The 22,035-nt window shown below is 43.0% G+C and overlaps 1 protein-coding gene across 1 annotated transcript; it reads left to right on the forward strand.

Annotated features, from left to right (window-relative positions):
• Window positions 1–1,139: 1,139 nt before the first annotated feature.
• LOC148039850 (FAM210B-like protein) lies at window positions 1,140–13,541 on the forward strand. Its single transcript, XM_087665787.1, has 3 exons — window positions 1,140–1,556; window positions 12,807–12,992; window positions 13,107–13,541. The coding sequence occupies exons 1-3, from the start codon at window positions 1,269–1,271 to the stop codon at window positions 13,278–13,280; spliced, it is 648 nt and encodes a 215-aa protein (XP_087521913.1). The 5' UTR covers window positions 1,140–1,268; the 3' UTR covers window positions 13,281–13,541.
• Window positions 13,542–22,035: the final 8,494 nt, after the last annotated feature.

Here is a 22,035-nt window from a genome sequence, read left to right on the forward strand (position 1 = left end):
CTAGAGCTTCATCCTTGTTGTCCTCCTCCTACATCTCATTCCATTCTAGCCTCTAGGGATTACCAATAGTTGACATTAAGCCACCATCAACTTTGCTTCCAAATGTGTTATTGACATGTAGGCCAATTGAAGTGATTGTATAGATATATTGATGTGGTAGGTTGGTGGATTGTATGCACAATGTGCCTAGTTTCACATATTTATTCAACACTTAATTAGCCTACCCTTTGCATGCGTTGGAAGCTTGTGAGCCTCTTGACATAATTTTGGAAGGAAAAGTTTTATGGTTGAAAAAAAAGAAAGAGTCAACCCAACACACACACACACACACACACACACACACACACACACACACACACACCGGGCACAAGTGATTAAATATACTATTTAGTTGCTTTGTAGTAGGGTTAACCTTTCTCTATTTGCTATTGACCAATAAGTAAACACTAAAGGATGGTGATGAAATGTTTAACTTATGGGAATGAAGAAAGATGCTAAGAGCTAGGTTGCACTCGACTCTAGTGGGGGAAGGGAGATCCCACTCTCCATGCTAATATTGGGTCACCCCTAAGTGGTTCAGTGCAAGTTTTAGCATAGAGATAAATCTCTAGTTTAGCAAAGTTTTAGTAGTGCGATTGTTTCTAATTGGACGAGGCACATAAAATCATATGTATCTTTTTCCAACAACTAATCAAGTCCTCCTCTCTACTAACAATCCAGACTTGTTGTCACCATTTCCTTTTTCCTTCACCTTGTAAGCCCAAAGTATGACACAAAGGGCAACTCTTTGCAGGTCTAGACCCACTACCCCTCCAAGCACATGGTGCAACACAACTCAAACATCACATTCCACGCCAAACATATCCCTTGAGGCAAAGAGCCACTGGCATGATAAACCCAAGGTCAAGGTATCCATTCTTGCAGGTTGCACTGAGGGCACTGAGGCACCATGTATATTGTAAAGATTGATATGGCTCCACTTGGCTGGTCTCACCAACATGGACATTGTAATGGAACCACATGTAAGAGTTACTAATCATTGGTTAGGGCGACCTTCAAATTTACAAATAGCACCCGAACATTTTATTAAAACAATACCAGTTCACAATCTATACCTTGCGGCATGAAAATCGAATGTAGTTTGTAAATTGTCAGCAAGACTGTGTCTGTCTCTGTGTCCACGTAAACCCAGGTTTCCCGCAACTACATTAACACGTTCTCTTACACGCGCACACACACACTCGCGCACACCCACCCACACGCACACAATGGCAACCTCCACCATTGCGTCGATATGTCCAGCAGCGCAGTTCTCTCGGCTAGCTTCTTCTTCTAAGGCTGCCCCGTCGGGTCGTTCCTTCCCAGAAGTAGCATCCGCCTCATCCTTATCGACAATCTTCATCAGTCATGCTTACTCGCACAACACAGGCCGCCATCGTAGCCGGGTCACCTGCTCTGTTACTCAACAGGAAGAAGGCAAGGAAACGTCGTCAAAGGATGCCTCCAGCGCAGACGAGGTCACGCGCAAATACGGTCTGGAAGCTGGCCTATGGAAGGTATGTTCATTCCATTTATTGAGCAGTGCAAAATGCGAACATGAATGGCTAGCCTTAGTGTATCTGTGACAGTCAGGTCTCAGTCCTTTTACTTGGTTCAATACTGACGTAGAGCAGGGATCAGCCGTGAATAGCCTTGCTATGTGCGCGGCAATCAAGTTCCAGTCCTCTTTCTTAATAGAATATTGGCATGACGAATGACGATGGCCATGACTGAGTACTTGTGCCAATCAAAATTCAGTCCTTTTTCTCAGTTGAATAAGGGCATTGAGTGATTGCTAGTTCCAAACCAGTATATTTGCTAATCAAATTTCAGTTATTTGGCGTTGTTGAACATTGATATTGGACAACAATGAGGACTGCCAATTTCAATCTAGTATATGTGTCGGCCAGTTGTCACTCCTTTTTCTTTATGGATGACTGGCAGTGAGTGTGTGTGTGTTGATCAGTTCTGAGTCCTTTTGGGTGTTGGCTTTCTTCTAGATCAGTTTTTTAAAGGAAGCAGCATCTTAATGGAATTTGCAGCATCGGTTTCTACAAGTAGGTGTTCATCCTTGGCGAGACATTAATGGAATTGGACACACCATCTTCAATATTCCTATGGTCAAGAGCATTCGGATCAAAGGACAACTCCAAGAGTTGCAAGGGGTTGGCTGAGTGTTTCAGTGCATCCAGGTCTGAGCTTCCACATGCGACAGACTATGAATTAGAAATTGCCATAATCAAAGAGTCAATTCTTAGTTGCACAGAGTCCCTTTGTGCAATCTTGTAGCTTGAGCCCGTTCCAAGTCTAAAGTCTTGTTAAAATCTTGCTCGAACAAGCCTGCAAGTCTTGTTCAAGGAAGAGAGTCATAGTCTAATTAAGGAAGCTATTGCGAAAGGAGAAGCTTGCTTACGCTGAGAGGTATCAGATACAGGAGCTGGTTCTGTACAATATCCATGTGCAACCTATCAACGTGTGAGCTTCTACACATGACACTGTTGCTAGTGCACAGTAGCACATAGGGAAAAAGGAGAAGCTTGCTTGTGCTGAGAGGTATCAAATATGGGAGTTGGTTCTGTGCTCTTGTGGATGCAAGATTACCAAAATATCCCTAAGTTTGAAGATTCCAATAATATCTCAAAAAGACCAAATTGCCCTTGCAGATGTCTATCGATGGTATTGGGCATGCAGCCTTGAACAAGCACAAAGCTAGGCTTTTTGCCAAGATTTTTGGCTCGGTGATGAAATCAGCTATGTGGAGACCATTGTGTTATGCTCATGCCATTTCCTGTTGCTGTCCCTGTCTATCTTCTGGTTGTGAGGCTCAGTGTCTGGAGCTCAGGCACTGTTCATTTTCCATCAGTTCTTCTCTTTTCATCCCTGGCACATTAGATGGATGTAGTTCAATGGAGTCTTCATCCTGTGCAGCCTATTTGTGTTGCCCAGGCAGATCCAGCATTTATTGGCTGCTATGTGGCATTTTTCAGGCCTGCTTTCCTCTTTTTAGGGGCAATTGGTTGGTGCTTCAGGGGTCCCGAGATTCATTCATTGGGTCTATTTATGGGCTTCTTTTTCCACATTCTTTCTGACTCTTCACCGTCGTGATCATCTCCATCTGCTGCTGATTGCAGTCTCTCTCCGTCGAGCCTGCATTCTCTCTCCTCATCCTTTTCGTCAGAATTTTCTCTCTCCTCCCTCTCCCCCATCTGGCACCTTCAGTCAACCTGCCTTCTTCGGCATTTGTCCAGGGGGACCAGTCCATCTTCTGCAGCATTGTATGCAGCCTGTTTTGCATTCTCCATCTCTTGCCGTTGTATTGTTTGCCTCTGCATGTGCACTTGCATGATATAATTGCTAACTGTGTTGCATTTGTGAGAGATGTGCTGTGTTCCTGGTCTTGCAACCGTGTTTCCCCCCTTTTTGCTCTTGCTTCCTCTCTTTTTTACTTCTTTGAGGTCTGTTTGTGCTCTTCTCCACTAGCAGCTCCTATGGGACACCACTGCTGGTTCACGGCCAGCAATGCAACACTCTTTTCGTGGCATCTTCAGCAAGCTTGAGGTGTGCTGCATCTGTGTTTTCAGCTGCTGGTCATCTCCAGCCTGCCCTTCTACTTCAAGCTTAGAGGACTCCATAGTGTGGTAGGCATGTCCTTCAAGTTTAGAGGATCCCATCTCCTTGCGTTTCTTACATAGATCTTCATCATTACAGATTGTCAGGACTGATAGGGTGGGCAAGATTAGGAGAGGTGGATCGTTCAGATCATCCCCCCTCCTCATCACTCATGTCCCTCTTCTCTTCCCCTTCCCCTTTAGCAACGTCTAACCCTTGTCTCTCTCCATACATATGCTGCCCTACCCAATGTTCCCAATGTTGAGATACTAGATGGGATCGAACATACCCTTTAGTGCCTGTAAGATTGAGGCAATCATCGACATGTTCAACCTTTGAGTATTTGTTACTCTCCCCATTCCATGGCCCATTGTGGTCCCTAAGTTGGGCACTTCTGTGGATAGGCTGCTTTTCACGATTGGCTCAGTTGCCATCCTCGATCATTCTTCTGCCCAAATTGCAAAGATGCAATTCTCTTGCACATTTGATGTATCTGTAAAGCATGCTAGGTTTGGCTTCACTTGTCAAACCTCTAATGGGTGAAGACCTTTGCATGTTGGACAACCTTGGAGATGTAGTTGAGAGAACTTTTTATTGGATTTCCCCACTAGGAAGGATCACATTAACTAGATGGAGGATATTTGGGATGACTTGGCATCCCTTGGGAAGACCATCCAGTTGGAGGATATGGTTGTGACCTTATTGTCACAGATGCACCTGCGTTTAGTGTGCTTCAAGGTGAGTTAGTAGTAGCTTGTGTTGAGGTGGATGGAAGAAATGTAAAGGAGAAGAAATGGTACTTTGAGGTTGAAGAAGAAAAAGGGATATTTTCATCCACATCTTGGGAATAGTGCTGTTGAAGAGCTAGGAGAGCAGAAGTGAGGTGGTCAATGGGATGTTTCTAGGTTGAAGGTGTTTCTCTGCAAACCTAGCTCTCTTGATAGCTCAAGATATTTTTTACAAGAGTATTGACTCTAATACCATGTGACATTACAATAGGGTTTGCAGTGAAAAAACACAGTGTACAAACATGGCTAATGCCATGAACTTGGACAAAACACAAATGAACAAGAAGGAAATGAATGAATAATGTTGAATGAAAACTCAATGAAGAAACAAAGCATGTTGAGGGACCTCCATCAAAATGGCAACAGAAGAAGAGGTTTGTAGTCTATAATAGCCATGGTGAGGGCATTGCTGAGGAGGGCACTAACTAACCATGTGGTGTGTGGGCCAAAAGGTAAGAAAAGAACACTAGGGTTCTCTACATAAAAGTGTTCGGCCATAAGGCAATTGGCCATGATGGACTGAGAATGGCCATATCTACCACAAATGCATGATCAATGTTAAGAGTTCATGACCTTCCCATTGACTTAGCGACAATGTTCAGAACTAGGAGACGATGTACTACATAAACTGTTGACAATATTGAGGTGGAGGAGATGCAAGTCAACAACAAAATGTCATTGAATATTCATTGACATGGAGTAGTCCAATACAACACCACAACCACTAGAGATGGCTTTCTAGAGGAGAAGGTAGAAGAAAGCCAAAATGCAGTAGCTGGATGGTATCAAAGGAGGTTGGTAGCAAGGTAGATGAAGTTGAGATGAAAGCATAGCTTACTAGTGTGAGAGTGCGCAACGGAAGAACACGAACATAGAGGAGAGGGGAGAGAAAGCAGAGAATGAAGGAAGAAAGTCTGCACTGACTGAGATGAATGCTGAATACACTGAAATGGACAGAGCAGTCCCTGCACGCAGCCCGGAGCATCAGTGAGGGCACCAGAACAGACTGGAAGCAATGGCAGCACCAATGCCGGAGACGGAGATGACGGAGACAGTGCTGAACCTGCAGAGTACAATGCTGGAATGATTGGGGGGGCTGCTATATATAGCCCCCGGGCCAGTAAACTGGCCGACCTGCCAAATCTGGCCAACCTGGCCAGATTTGGCCGACCAGCCAGATCTGGCCGACTTTGGCCAGATCTGGCCGACCTGCCCAAAAACTGGGCCGACTGTACAAAAACAGCCCAGTATGGGCTGTGTGTCTCCCGCAGGCTGTGGACTGATGAAAACAGCCACTAAAGGATTGACAGAGCTCCTCTGTCTCCTGTCAGACTCTGACAGGAGCTCACAACCAGGAGATGACAGACTGAGAATGATAAAGAGCAGGCTAACACCCCCTCTCAGATCCTGGGAGAGTCTGAAGACCCAAGAACCGCATGTGATGAAGCAAAGAAGCGTGAGGCAAAGGCTTCGTAAAGAGATCAGCTACATTGGCCGCCGTAGGACAATAGACCACCACTAGCTCCGAATCCATGATCCGCTCTCGAACATAGTGATACTGAACCTCAATGTGTTTCGTGCGAGCATGAAACACTGGGTTCTTGGCTAGAGCAAGAGCACTCTGGTTATCCACGCGCAGCTTCGTAGGTCCGGTCTGGGAAAAGCCAATCTTCGCTAGTAAGCGACGGAGCTAAACTGCCTCCATAGCGGTCGAACATAGGGCTCGATACTCAGCCTCTGTAGAAGAAAGTGCCACAGTAGGCTGCTTCTTGCTGCTCCAAGAGACAGCACCGGATCCAAGGGTGAAAGCATAACCTGTAGTGGATCGTCTCGAATCCACATCACCTGCCCAATCAGAATCACTCCATCCAGAAAGGGTAATCCCATCTCCATACATGATCCCGAAGGATTGAGTCCCCTGTAAATAGCGAAGAACCCGCAAGGCTGCCTGCCAATGATCCTGGGTAGGAGTCTGCATAAAAGAAGACAATAAAGCCACCACAAAAGAGATATCCGGCCGAGTGTGAAGCAGCCAGATAAGAGAGCCGACAAGGCACCTGTAACGGGTGGGATCTGGAAGGGGAACTCCAGCTGTCAAAAGCTTGGACTCGGGGTCCATGGGGCATGAGATAGGTCGACACTCAGCCATATCAAACTCCGAAAGAAGCTCGGAGATGTACCTGTGTTGCGAGATAAAAATGCCCTGTGCCATCTGATAGATCTCCAGGCCTAGAAAGAAGTGAAGGATCCCTAGATCCGTCATGTCAAACTCCTGCTGAAGAATGGACCGTGTATGCTCCACTTGCTGAGTGTCGCTCCCTGTAATGATAAGATCATCCACATACAAGATAAGGAACACTGAAAGAGAATCCACAATCCGTAAGTAGAGGTTGGGATCATAAGCGGAGCGCGCAAAGCCACTCTGTAGAAAGAAGCGGTCAATCCGCTGGTACCAAGCACGAGGAGCCTGCTTCAAGCCATAAAGAGCCTTCCGCAGCCTATAGACATGATCCTCCTTCCCCTGCACAAGAAAACCAGGAGGCTGTGTAACATAAATCTCCTCCTCAAGAACGCCATTCAGAAACGCAGACTTGACGTCCATCTGATAAACAGGCCAACGGTGGTGAGCAGCAAGAGCCAAAAGAACTCGAATGGTGGATATCCTGGCTGTAGGAGCAAAAGTCTCGAAGTAGTCCAAGCCTGCACGATGTGTAAAACCCTTGGCAACAAGCCTAGCCTTATGCTTGTCCAAGGAGCCATTTGCAAGATACTTGGTCTTAAAGACCCATTTCACACCTATCACCTTCCGTTTCGTGGGATGCGGAACAAGCTCCCACGTATGGTTTCGCTCGATGGAATCGAGCTTGGCCTGCATAGCCTGTCTCCAAATATCCTGTGCAAGAGCCTCCTCCACAGTGGAAGGCTCGGAATCCTGAAGAATCTGTGACATAAGAGCATAGTTCACACATAGTGAACTATCCCGCTGGGCCTGTAAACGTGCTGATCGACGTGGACCTGTAGAAGAAGCAGGAAAGTGAGTAACACCTGAATCCTGCATGAGCCGGCGATACCATAAAGGAATCTTGAGAGACTCCTGCTGCTGTGAGGGAGACCGGGGGGTCTCCGGAACCTGCAAAGCACCCAAATCGGAGAGGGACCCCGCCTCACCGAGTGAAGGTAGATCTTCCGCATCAGAAGAAGGCTGTGTATCCCGTGAAGATCCCGAAATGGCGGTGGAAGAGCTCGTAGAAGACGGAGTCACATCCACCAAAGGGGAAAGGGAAGCCGAAGGAGGAGGAATAGGAGGGGTGCTAAGAGGTATCCTGGAAGGAAGAGAAGGTAGAGAAGGTTGGGGGGGTCCATCGATGACGAAGAAACATCTGTAATGGAACCATCAATCGGATCCTCAGAGGCCGAAGCCTCATCAAAGATCACATCCCTGCTCACCTCAACCTTCCGCGTCGTCGGGTCGTAGAGCCGATATCCCTTCGTGGTCGTGCTATAACCAACGAAGATAAGCTTTCTCGACTTAGAGTCGAACTTCGTCTTCCTCTTCTTCTTGTCCACATGGACAAAAGCATTGCACCCAAAGATGCGAAAATGGGACACGGAAGGCTTCTTCCCAAAGAAAGCCTCATACAGAGTCATGTCCTGTAACGCCGAAGTCGGAGAGCGGTTGCGAATATGCACCGCGGTAGCCACCGCCTCACCCCAAAGGAAATGAGGAAGACTCCTATGCTCCAGCATAGATCGGGCCATCTCCACCATGGCCCGATTCGCACCTCCACCACACCATTCTCTGATGGTGTGTTCGGATGGGAATACTCCACCCGAATACCATGATCCCTGTAAAACTGAGAGAAAAGGTGAGAAGTGAACTTGCCACCGTGATCAGCTCGAACGCCACGAACCTTGGAAGTTGTTTGGGTCTCCACAAACACCTGCCACTCACAGAAACGGGAGTACGCCTCGCTCTTGTACTCCAAGAAATAAGGCCACACATAACGACTAAAGTCGTCCACAATCAACATCAAATACCTGGCCTTCCCAAGGGAGGCCGTGCCCATAGGTCCGCAAAGGTCGGTGTGAACCAACTCAAGCGGAGAAGTAGCCCTCCTAGAAGCAACCTGAGGGTGTGGCTGCCTGTGCTGCTTGCCCCTCAAGCAGCTAGGGCACAAAGTGTGAAGAGGAGGGAAATCAGGAAGTCCCTCCACCATCTTTCTCCTTGAAGCCCGGCGAAGAGAATCGAGGTTCAAATGACCATACCGAGCATGCCAAAGCAGCCCAAGCTCATGGGAAGTCCGTGCAGCCAAGGCTGTGAGCGTATAAAGCCCACCCTCCTGTGTACCTGTCCAAAGAGCATCACCTGTAGAAGCATCCTCCACTGTGACTGCATCCTGTGTAAAAATGACTCGGGTACCTAACTGAGTAAGGCCATGCACAGATAATAGGTTAAAACCCAAATCAGGAACATAGAGAACTTTGGCGGAGGAAGACCGCCTGTCAGAAAACATAGGTAAGGTCCCCACGCCTCGAACAGGGACTGTAGAATTGTCACCAATGGTGACGGTACCCCCCTCTGGAACGAAGATCCTGAAGCCAATCCTGACGGAAGGTCATATGTGAAGATGCTCCACTGTCGACGAGCCAAGGCTTCTCCTGTGTGGTAGAAGCTAGGGCTGTATCCTCCTCAACAAAGACATGCACAAACGCAGATTTTGTTATGGCTGGGGCCGCCTTCGAGTCCTTCTCCTTAGACTTCAGATGGGGATACTTCTGCCAACACTTCTCCTCGGGATGAGTGCCCTTCCCACAATGGGGACACTTGGGCTTCTTCTCCTTCGCATCCTTCTTGTCCTCCTCCTTCTTGTCCTTGGCCTTCTCCTTCTTTTGTTTCTTCTTCTTGCCGCTACCTGTGCCGGCCGTAAATGCCTTGGTGGAGCCACTGGCTCCCACCTCTTTGAGTCGCTCGTCATGCTCCAAGACAAGCGGGGAAAGCTCCTCCTATAGGAGTGTCTCACGGGTCCTCGAGGTGATGAGGCTAGTATAGAAGACATCATATCGGGGTGATGGCAGCTGAGTCAACAGAATCATCGCCATATCCTCAGACGATATCAGACGACCAAGAGAGGCTAACTCGCCTCGCATATCCTCCATCTTCGTGATGTGCTCCTTCATGGAAGGAGAACCATCAAGACTGAGTATCCGCAACTTCTTCTCCAAGGAAATCTTGTGGGCAAATGTCTTGTGCTGATACAAAGACGCAAGCTTCTTCCACACTTCCGCTGCGGTCTGTAACTTGTGAACATGTACAAAAACAGAATCATGGAGACTCATAAAAAGAAAGGAACGGGCTCGAGAGTTGAGCCTATCCCATAAGGCTGCACGGTCCATAGAGGTGCCATCGGACGAATCCGCGGGGAGACGGTCGATGGGTGAAGAAACAAGCTCCCAAAGGTCAAATGTATCGAGGATGCAGGCCACCTTGCATGACCAGAGGGAGTAGTTGGAACCATCCAACTTATCTTCCTTCGGAAAGGAAGGGAGAATCGGCACCTGAATAGAGGGAATCAAGGAAGGCATCCGCACATCTGAAGCAGTCTTCACTGAAGAAACCTTCGCGGTAGATGGAACCCTCTGAGATGCATGGAATGAAGAAGGACGAGTGCGAGGAGGTTCTTCCCGACGTCGAACCTCATGATAATCCCGCCTCCGCTCAGAGGAATGATGAGAAAGAAGTTCATCCTCTGAGTCATCAAAGCCTGAAAACTGGTAAGACATCTTCCAATCGGCAAAATACCAAAGAAAGTTGTGCCGATGTCGAAATATGACCAGCAATGTGGTCACCAACCACCAAGACGCAGGCAGAGAATGCCTACAAACACCTGGATCTGCAAAACGCAAAGATAACTGATGACGATCACCAGAAAAGAGACCACCAGCACCAGGAAACAGCCCGGAAAGAAGTCGCCAGCAGGAAATGTGCCGCCTGGAGTGGAAGCAACCAGCAGAACAGCAAAACGCAGCTTGTAGAGAGGTCGCCCAGCAGAAGGAGGGACAGCCTGGTGGAAAATGCAGGGTTTCTGCGTCTCTGGATGACGTGGCAGCCTCTGCAGACAGCGTGGACAGGAAAACGCAGGCTGAAAGGCCTCTTGAAGAAGTCGCCTGGCAGTTGTGGATCAGATGGCAGCAGCAGTAAGGTATCTCACTCCTGAGGGTATGTCCTCCGTGCTCTCAATCAGGCGATGATACCATGTGAGAGTGCGCAACGGAAGAAGAACACGAACACAGGAGAGGGGAGAGAAAGCAGAGAATGAAGGAAGAAAGTCTGCACTGATTGAGATGAATGCTGAATACACTGAAATGGACAGAGCAGTCCCTGCACGCAGCCTGGAGCGTCAGTGAGGGCACCAGAACAGACTGGAAGCAATGGCAGCACCAATGCCAGAGACGGAGATGACGGAGACAGTGCTGAACCTGCAGAGTACAATGCTGGAATGACTGGGGGGCTGCTATATATAGCCCCCAGGCCAGTAAACTGGCCGACCTGCCAGACCTGGCCAGATTTGGCCGACCAGCCAGATCTGGCCGACTTTGGCCAGATCTGGCCGACCTGCCCAAAAACTGGGCCGACTGCACAAAAACAGCCCAGTATGGGCTGTGTGTCTCCCGCAGGCTGTGGACTGATGAAAACAGCCACTAAAGGACTGACAGAGCTCCTCTGTCTTCTGTCAGACTCTGACAGGAGCTCACAACCAGGAGATGACAGACTGAGAATGATAAAGAGCAGGCTAACAACTAGATGATGGCAATAATAGATGAAGGGGTGGAGATGGTTGGAAGAGACCAAATGCTAGTAGGTGACAACTCTTGGAGACCAGAGATAGCATGGAGGCAACTAAGAAATGATGGTAGTGAAGAAGAGCAAGATAGTCTTGGGCATCATCAAAATCCCATGTAACTAGAGCTTTTTTGTAGTTGTCCTTATCGAAATCAGCTAGAAGAGGAGTGGGGTGCTTAAGACGCTCAATGCTCTAGAAACAACATATTGTAATTTCTTCTGCACAAACCATGCTTTCATAACAGCACTCCATGCTAGGTAATTAGGGTAGTGAAGTTTTTCATCTGTAGAATAGCAGGGGGCAGCCATTTGGAGAGGATAGGAAGAGAAAATAAAGGAAAGGAGGAAGAGAGAGAGAGAGAGTACAGCCAAAACACAGCACATACTGCACTAAATAGAGTTCACATGTAGTGTTGAGGATAATAGATTACAAAATCTACAAAAAACGAAAAGAATCAGCCAAGATAAGACAGGTGGAGGTTGAACACCCTACTGCCCAGCTTTTAGGAGACCAAAAAACTGAAAAAGCCTTGTTCCATCATTAGGTCTGTGTTGTGTAGTCTCTCCACATCTTGGCGTCAATCCTACATACTTGGCAACATCCTCTCCTACTTGGTGACCATCAAACAACATGCGTTTGGGACCTCACTGCTTGGCATCAGCTCTCATCACTTGGCATCATCCTTGTCACCCCTGGTCAGCTTGACACACCCCAGGTTTTCGCCTTTTGTACCTGGGAGATCTTCCATCATTTGGTTTTATCATCTCCTACTTGGCGTTAGCATTTGGGCTGCTTTCCCTGTGTTCGACAACTCCAAGACACTTTGGGATTTGCATTTGCTGCCTAGGCCATCTCCCTGGCATCCAAGGACCGCACTTTACTCCCTCAATTGCTGGTGGTCATCTTCCTCATATTTGATGGCATTTGAGGATTGCAATTCTCTCCCTCGACAATTGTCCTTCTTCCACTGATTACTTTGATAGCCCATTGCTTGGAGGATTGCGTTTCACTCCCTTTGCTGTGCAGATTTCTACAGGTGTTGCCGCCTGATTCAGATAGGATAGTGCAGTTATCTTCTGAGCTTCAGCTCCGCTATATTAGCTTTCCTCCATAGCATGATTTAGTGCATCATCATCGTGTTCTTGTGTTTTTGAGTTTTTTTTCTCTCTGTGTTTGATGTACACACTCTGTGTTTCTCCTCGCAAACCCTGCTGTCTCTTTGGTCTTTTAGTCATTTTTTTGACAGTATCAAGGTTCAGGAGAGCAGTAATCGATCAAGCCTTAACATCAGAATCGCAAGTGGACAGTTTTTGTGGATCTAAGAGCCTATACGGTCTTGTAAACTTGCTTACAGTGCCCAATTCTGCTCTAAGACAGGCCCAAAAGGGTGTAGTCATTCGATTGATACATCAGTGATGCTTTACTATTTTAGAAATATTAGTTGGTATAGGAAATGTCTCCCTTTCAGAATTTTCCCAAACTGTGGAATGGTGGATTAAAACTAAGTGACTTCTTGTACTTGCTACAGATTTTCACCTCAAAGGATGAGAAAGCAGAAGGTGCAGGGGAGAAAAAAACCTTACAAGCTAAAGAATTACTTGCTCGATATGGAGGCGCTTATTTAGCTACATCTATTACTTTATCTTTGATTTCCTTTGGCCTATGCTATGTGTTAATAAATGCTGGTGTTGATGTGGCAGCCTTATTGCAAAAGGTGGGGATTATTTTTTGGCTTCTAATGCTTGTAATTTATTATTATTTTCAAAAACTACAAAGCTTGATAAAAAAGCACGAAGCCTGATTTGGTGGGCCATCTGTTCCTTTGTAGGTTGGGATCCAGACAGATGCAACAGGAGAAAAGGTTGGGACAATAGCCTTAGCTTATGCAGCACACAAGGCAGCATCACCAATCCGATTCCCACCCACGGTTGCTCTCACACCCATTGTGGCTGGCTGGCTAGGGAAGAAAGCCACTGAAAAACAGGAGGATAGAGATGCTTGACTCTTGTAGTTCTCATAATACTTATGTACCTCTCTTGTAGTGTTATTACCTGTGCTACTGTGAGTGTTGATGAAAAGCGACAAACAGTTCATATGATCCATTATCCATAGCTCAGTGTCCTTTTGAAAGAGTGCAATTCTATGTATTCTGTGAGATGTCTTGAAAGGTGCTAAGGAAAATAGTTGATCATATTACCTCTTGGGTTGTAACTAAACACACTCTCAATATATCTAGAGCTGATACCCTGGTCTAGTTGGAATTGACATCTTTTGGGGAGTTCATTTACCGGTTGAAAAGTTCTTGAAGGGCACATAATGAAAATGTGATTTCACATGTGCGCTGGTCACCATAACGGTGCATTTATTTATTGTGATACTAAGCACTTCCACACCTACTCCGCAAATGTCTTTTAAGGGCACAGAACAAAATTACGATTTCACACGTGCACCGATCATCATAATGGTGCATTTATTGTGATATAAAGAGTCTCTTTCTTGTGGGCATACTTACACTTCCACACCCATTCTGTCTAGTGCGCAGCAATGACAAGCTCTAGTGTATAGATGAACTCTACTTTTGTTCATGTAGTTTTACCACTTCGTCATATATTTTCATCTGCAACCAGCTTGACTATCAACGGAAGCATACAATATACTACTTGGCCCAATAGGCACTCAGAGTGCCATTGTGCCTTTATGTCAAGGTACTTCTCCTTCACATTTTTGCACCCTTGAGCCCAAAGAATCTCTCAGACTGAGGGTTCTGATTCTCGTCTGGATCTGTATTTGTATCTTAGCGGATGGTTTTAGGGTGATTCTGATACTCCTCTGTGACCTCTACTTGTATATCTTACGGGATCTGCATTTACTGTGGTGTCTGCCACAATTTCGTATAAACGTCTCCAATTCACCATGTAGGGCATTCAAATCTAATACATCTGATAAACTTAATAGACTTCTCCCAGTGCCTTAAAGCAGTAATTTTGGTCCTTGTCCTGACGGGTTGTCTATATTTAAAGCTGATTTTTCTGGCCCTTAATTTTTAATTAGGCAATGGGGAACTATATAAGCATTTACACCTCTTGCCGGGATTTCTAACTGAATTGTCCAAATTTTGGCCCGGGAAATAAGAATCTGGGTGGGACTTTTTTGCTTGCCAAAGTGAGCCAGTAGTGCTAGTTTTTGGGTTTGATGATATTCTTTTGAAGAGGTTTTTTGTAAATTTGCACTTCAAATTATATTTCTGATAAAAAATTTAAAGCCTGGTATTCCCATTCATTTGTGATCTTCTCACCTCTAACATGAACTGATAAAACTCTCTCTCTTGCCATCAGCCGTCTAGAAAGTATGCTTCCATCAAGGCTCACACACGCTAGGTTTTTTGTTTGCGAGCAATTGTTTGGTGTTCTTGCCTCTAAAGCAAAGGGGCTTTACTGTTTCACACATTGGGTAATAATCATTGGTTTCCAGTTGTACCATCCAAAGTGTAATGTGATATACAATGCAAAGTGATGTACAGTATGATGTCAATATAGGGATAAAAGGGGTGGGTAGATGGAGCACTAAATGAGTAGCTATGTGATTGAATGATGGGCTACTAAATGTGTCAAAAATACAACCATGTGGGGCAAGCCTACCTAGCTCCATACGATGAAGATAGGTGGATGTAATATGTCATCTATATTTGATGAGACGATCTATGGATACATTTGGACCAGTCTCTCAATGCTACCAAGTGTCGTGCATTATTGGCAGATCCCTACTCTCCTATGAATCTTTGTGTGATGTCCACAATAGCCTCGATCATGTCATGTGCCTAATTGGAGCAATGATGTGTGAAGCCTTTGAAGTTGGTTGCGAGAAAGAAACAAAGAAAGAAAGAAGGATATATTAACCTTTTCTAAGGTCAAAATTGGCCCATGAGATAAAACCATATACATTGTTGGTTTTCACTAGGTTATGAAGTGTGACATGTTAAGAGACGGTCAATGATGCATTTTGAAAAGGAGCTAAGGTGATATACAAAACAAAATAGTGCTCATATAGGGACACGATAGGAGGATGAGGTAGTACATGTCTAGATGTGTGATTGAATGATATCCCTATATCTAGTTCTAGCGAGTTAGGATTGGTGGATAGAGTGTCATACATTCATGATGAAATAGTAGGAGGGGTGTGGATTGGGCCCTCAACTTTGTCAATTGTTGCTCATGTCATTGGTGGATCTTCCTCATCGCTTTGATATAGCACGTGTTTAGTACCCTTGCATCCATGAGCAACATGGTACTTTGATCTCATCGGCTCTCTAGACTGTCACCTCTCTTTGTGGGTGTTGTGTGTGTGGTCATTTGAGTGGAAGAAATGGGTGAGTTGTGACTAACATCCTTCTCTCTATGTTGTGTCGGCCTATTGTTGTGATGTGTGGAGCCTTTGAATCTCAACTAGGAATTGGCCTAACTGGTGTTTGTATTGGGAAATTGAATTTTCTAAAATCCAAAAAATCTTAAGTATCTCTTCTCTCTAAGCTATTTTGCTCCATTTCACTACTCTTTCATAGCTCTACCATGACCTCTTCTTTGTGTCTATGCAATATACCTTGACATAATGAACTACCTTGACTTCTCTTGCTCACAATCAATCGTTAATACCTAATGTATACAATCTATTGTGTATATGCACTTTGCATTCACACAACTATTTCATTTCCATTGACATATCTGTGCTTCTGTTCATCTGACCTTCATATACTAAGCTACCCGCTTTCCTTTGACATCTCTAAGTGGCTATTTATGACTCTCTTGTCTATCTCCTCAAATATCTAACTCCCTATTTCCATTAGCATGTTTGTGTGTCTATCAATGCCTCTCCAATCCACCTTTATAGAATCAAGCACCCTAATATCATTAGCATCTCAATGTGTCTATCTATGTGACTTTAGTCTACTTCATAGACATCAAACCCCCCATTTTCATTAATATCTTTGTGTTTATGTAGAGTACCTTGACACACTCAACATGGATTGAACTATATTATATAATTAATTCATATATATGTAAAATTGGTTCACAATCAATAAGTATAATGAATACATGGAAAAAGGAGCCACATGTCGAGATAGAGCTTGTATATGCACCATTATTCAAAAGGATAGAATGTAACGGTATTAATCCTCAAGTTGTACAAAGATACACATAGATGGGATTGCAGCATGTGGACTTGTGAATTAATTGGATCATTTGTTGCACATCAACTTCAAATATAATAGCTAATAGGACAAGTGCAAAGCAATTGAATGAAACTATAACTCAAAAAGCAATTAAATTATCACAATGCAAGATGCTATTCATGACATTGGTTATCTTGTACAAGGAGACAAAGCTACAATTAAATGACCTAAAGAAGATCAACATCAAGTTGACATAGGAGCACAAACTAAAGAAAATGCCAATTTATGAATTAATTGTGAACGGCGGCTAGTGGAAGCCACATATCAAGGCATGTAAGGTTGCTTAGAATAAAAATGTAGGTGAGGGTGAGCTTGGATAATCTGTTCCAAGATTGCTGAAGGCGAGTACATTAGAAGACACTTTAAACAACCCAAAGTTTGAAGCTATGAAGGAGAAGGTGAATAAGTCCATGCTAAAAGATGTCTTAAATAAGTTCTCAGCTCTGTGGATGCAAAATCTATTTATCATAAGGTTGGCATTAGCACATACACTTAATCAAAAATATTCAAGCGTATGAAGGATGGGTTGGCCAAGAATCCACTAAATTATTTTGGGTATAAAAGTAGCTAGCAAGGCCTTAGTCCAAATTCTGGCATTTGGAGCCACTATTCTTTCATACTTGGGACCAAGGCCTTGTTGGCTGTCTTTTTACCCAAAAAAATTATGATGGATTCATGGCCACCTAATGGATGCACTGTGAAGTTTCATCACATTTTGATAAAAGGTTATAGTTTTACGATCATACAATGAATTGTGCATATGAAATAGCATTTACTCCATTGATTTAGGGTCTAAATGGATTGAAAGTTCATTCTTCTTTTCATTTTCACATCTTGCTTTCCTTCTTTACTCCATTCTCACTTTCCCAACTTTTGTCTCTCCTTCATCCTATCCTCCTTGAGCTTGCATGGCATGCACCAAGCAAGTTGCTCATCATTATCTAGTGAAGATTGCATGTATGGTCCCGTTAGGAGCACAAGGTTGATCGTTGTTTGGGCTAGCAACAAGTACCACCCCCACCCCACCCCCCTTGAGACATAAAAACTACCATAGAAGAAGAGATGGAGATCAAGCATTGTTGCCATGCGCGAGATAAGGTGCATTTAGTGTCGCTACAAGCTACTTATCCCAAACGAATCCTTTCAAAAGGTGGTTTGGAAAATTATACAAGACATGCGATTGACTAGTACGGGAAGGTATTGGGTGTGAGTGGTTGATGGCCCATTGGCATGCAAGTGGAATGGAGTAGCCATGGAGGCCCTACAAATAGTTGTAGAGGGTTTTTTCATTGACCTATTCGGTGATACTCAGTTGGTTGCTATCCATGCAAAGTCTGTAACCATCTAAAAAATATATGAACTTCATCATTTGGCTTCGGCATGGCAAGGGACATTCCCCATAGGATAATGCTACTTATGATGCAAGGTTTTGCCATGTATGCTATAGCTTGAAAAGTAAAAAATTTTGTATATTCTGTGACAATGGATGATATATAAATATTTGCCTCATGTGATGTGTACTTCATGCCAATAATTTCAAGTAAAGTTGTTTGTTTTGTTTCTTAAAATGCATGACAATTAACTTATGTTTAATATACATATGCATATGCATCACAAGTAATAGTAGGTACACGTTTTGCACATGATATACCACATGTATATTGTATGGATATGAGTTATGTTATCACATATATATGATTCCATGTGTATGTACCACATCTTTGCATAGTTAAACTCAATTACATTGACATATACAAATGCATCGTACATTATTGCATGCAAATACATAACATGTCATCAAATGTTCATGTACCACACATTATCATGACACTTATTTAAACTACACTTTTACTTAATAGATTTAGTACTTATTGTATTTAAGTTTGTGTCATCATATTTTTCCACCTCTGCCATTGTCAAAAGCACATTTATGTAATCATAATCAATCAAATCATTCATCAAATCCCTAATAAGGACCGATAACAAATTTGTTTCCTTCATATCCAAATATTATAGCACATCCAAGATTGAGAATAAGAGAGGCTAGAATCCTCATAAACTATCAATTTTAAGATTGACAATAAGAGGGGTTAGAATCACATTGAGGCTCAATGTTACAATTAAGCATGAGGGGGCCCAAGGGCGTCTTAGATGCTAAATTGAAGGTGTGATTAGAGGATCCTAGCTAGAGCCACAAAGCTAATGTCAATCCCATTTTGATCCTCAAAATTGTACAATAATAGTCTTAGAAATAGTAAAATATTATTTTTTCTTTTTACATTGTTTAGGATTCTTAATGTATTCTTTAAGAAACTAAATACTCTATCAATTCATTAGGGGAGTTTTGAGGTCTCGAAAATGCCCTGTAAGAGATCCTAGAGAGAAAAAAATATAAGAAATAAAATCATTTTATAGAATTTTTAAAAGGTTTATATTTTGGTAAGTTAAAATATCAAAATTCGTTAATAAGTCATTATCGTGATATTCTCATGGTCACATCAAACCTAGAAATCTAGGTCGCCATAAAGTTGGCAAGGTTGTCATAATGAAGATCTTACCTCTCCTCATTAAAGTGAAAAGTAATATTCAATTTGAATTTTGGTGGATACTCGATTGCCTCCCTTCATTGTTTCTCTCTTCTTTTTTTCTCCTAGTTAAGGATCACACTGATAATGAACAAGCTCGGAATAGAAAAGCTAAAGTTTGGGAAACACTAGACAAAGTGTTTTTTTATTGTGATAAGACTGAATGGAATGATGATGATCTCAAAGACTTTAAAAACCAATTGAATCTTTTCAAAAAGGCGATGACAGAAGCTTGGGGTGATCAACACTTTACTTGCTATATGGTAAGAACTTTGTATATGTTTGTTTCTTCATTGTCGAACTCATATAATGTTTTTTAATAACTTTCTTTATTTATTGACTATGCAGCATATTCTATACAACCATGCTCCATACTTTATTAAACAATATGGATCTCTATCTATCTGGTCAACCCAAGGTATGGAAAAATCACATTATCAAGCAAGAACAAAATATTTCAGACACACAAGACATGGAGGTGGAAGACACAAAGCCAACAGTTTATTAGAGGTCTTTCAATGGTTCTATTGACAAATTTGGCATAAATTCAAGCTTAAAGATACAACCACATCAAGCAATACATCATCTTTAGCAAGGACTATACAAATTGTTACCCAAAGAAGAAAAGATAGATATTTAAATTCTTGCGCAAAGCAAATATTTACAGAATGGTTATGAACCAAACAAAGAGTTGGGAAAAGATGGGTTTCAAGAAACCCTTAATCTTTGGCATCTTCTAGTCTGATTGCATTGCAGAAGAGTCCTTAGTTTCAGGCACCTCGACAGGGCCTCCAAAGGAGTCCTTAGTTTCAGGCACCTCAACAGGGCCTTCACAGGAGTCCTTGGTTTCAGGTAGCTCGATAGGGCCTCTCGAGGAATCTTTTGTTTCATCCCACTCAAATAAGACCTCTGTATTTCAAAAACTCCTATTTTCGATAGCCTAGAAGAAGCTTCAAATTCTTAATATCTTCTACATAAGAGAGCAAATAGGAGCCAAGAACTCCAAAATATCCAGCTCTAGATTCACTGTATCCAGGCATGAAGCCAAAAGCTCTTATGGCTTCTTCCTTCTCCACTAAAATGATCTTGTCCAAACCTCTGCTGAAAACTTGAGATCCAATTACCTTTGAGATAGCTCTCAAAGCCATCATTGGTAGACTTGGAGAGCTTAACAATCTACTATGATATATTACAATTGTTTGATTGTTTAAGTTTCCAATATAATGGCCAAGGCTTTGATTTTTTCCAAGCTTCATTGGCCTAGAGCCCTTGGCCCTTCCAAGAAAGTTTTCCAGATCTTCAATCTCAATCTATACAACAAACCACAACAGTATAAGATATAACATATTTATCTATAATGCATAATAAAGTCCATAAAATCAATGGGTAACTTCGAATTATATTTCATACCTTAGGGTGTTCGTCTTCTTCAAGAAGACTATCATCATAAAGATTTATTGAACTCTTGGGCTTCTCATCTGATGGAGACTTCAATCTCTCTTCATACCCTACATCATCAATATGAAGTTTCTTCTGGACCTGCAAGAACTCTTTTTCTGTAGGTAGCCCCCCCTTTTCGTATTCTACGATCTGATTAATACATGTATGTAAGGCTATAGAGCTGTCTTGGAAATTCTCTCCCTCAACATCAAGACTTGCTAGTGGTTCTTGTTCATAACCTATAAAATTCATGTCATTTTTGTCCCAACCTGCAAGGATTGCTAAGCAATAATCTTCTCTAAGATCAAAAAGATGTTGAATATCATTTAGCAACACATATCTCTTCTTGTTGATAAGATAAGTGGGAAATGTTGGAACACATGTAAGAGGACATTCTTCATCAACCTATGCACTTAGCTCGATCGCCTTTTCTTCCACCATTGTGATATTGTCACTCTTGAACAAACCTACATCAAAACCTTGGACAAGTTGATTCTCAACATCTTCTTGGAACATCTCCTCCTTCTCTTTGACCTCCTTATCCATACTTGCAATATCCTCTAGCTTTCCCTGTTGGTCTATATCTGGAGAAGAATTTTCCATGTACTGAAGATACACAATAAATCCAACGTCCTTGTGGATCAGAAGGCATTGGTGTTGATACCTGTGGAAAGGGCAACATGTTTCTCTCTTTCTGAATTCCTCATCAATGAGGTTGAACCTGCTTAGCAAAGTTGACCTGGATGTACTGGTGGCTCCCATGACATCACTATAATGAACAAATCCATTGACTTTCAAACCTTGCACATGTCTATCATAAAAACATATGTACTCCTTAAGTTTATCTTCAAGATCCTCCAATAACTCCAAATCAAAAGGAATATTGAAAATTTCCCTGATATAGCTAAACTTGGAAGAATTTCCAGTGGTGTGTAAGAAATCAAAGAGCCTAATTAGAAGTCTCCATTAGCTCCTCCTCATCCATTCCTTCGAGAGATAGCTTTCTCTTTGTCATCTTGACCAACAAAAGATTTATCCCTGAAAACAAAGCAGAATGGCAACAATGTCCAATAAAACAAGATGGAACCATGGAAAGAGGCCACAAAATTGCATTTTTCAAGACAAAAAGTCAAAAAATGAGAAATTTTTTTAATTGATTCGGTGAAACGCGAAAACAAGGTGTTCAAGGTAAATTTCGGTGAAGAAATCACATTTCACCGGACACTACTTGAAGACGAAAGTTATTTGAATATCTCACCGGTGAAACGCGATAGCTAGCAAAATACCACTAACAGAGACATTATTTCGCGTTTCACCGGTCAAAAGATGCAAAACAAGAAGAGAAACATGAACTATGAATTAATTCTATTGAAACACATAAATTTATGATAAAATCCTTTCTGGAAAAGCTATGCTCCTTTTAAAAGATACAAAGCACATAACATCTGTAATTGTTCAAGTGTTATTAAAAATTCTTTCTATATTAATCAAATTGATTTTGTTCA

The sequence above is a fragment of the Lygodium microphyllum genome, chromosome 2 (assembly GCF_053477565.2).
Source record: "Lygodium microphyllum isolate KBCC chromosome 2, Lygodium_microphyllum_v1.1.10, whole genome shotgun sequence".
Lineage (NCBI taxonomy): Eukaryota > Viridiplantae > Streptophyta > Polypodiopsida > Schizaeales > Lygodiaceae > Lygodium > Lygodium microphyllum.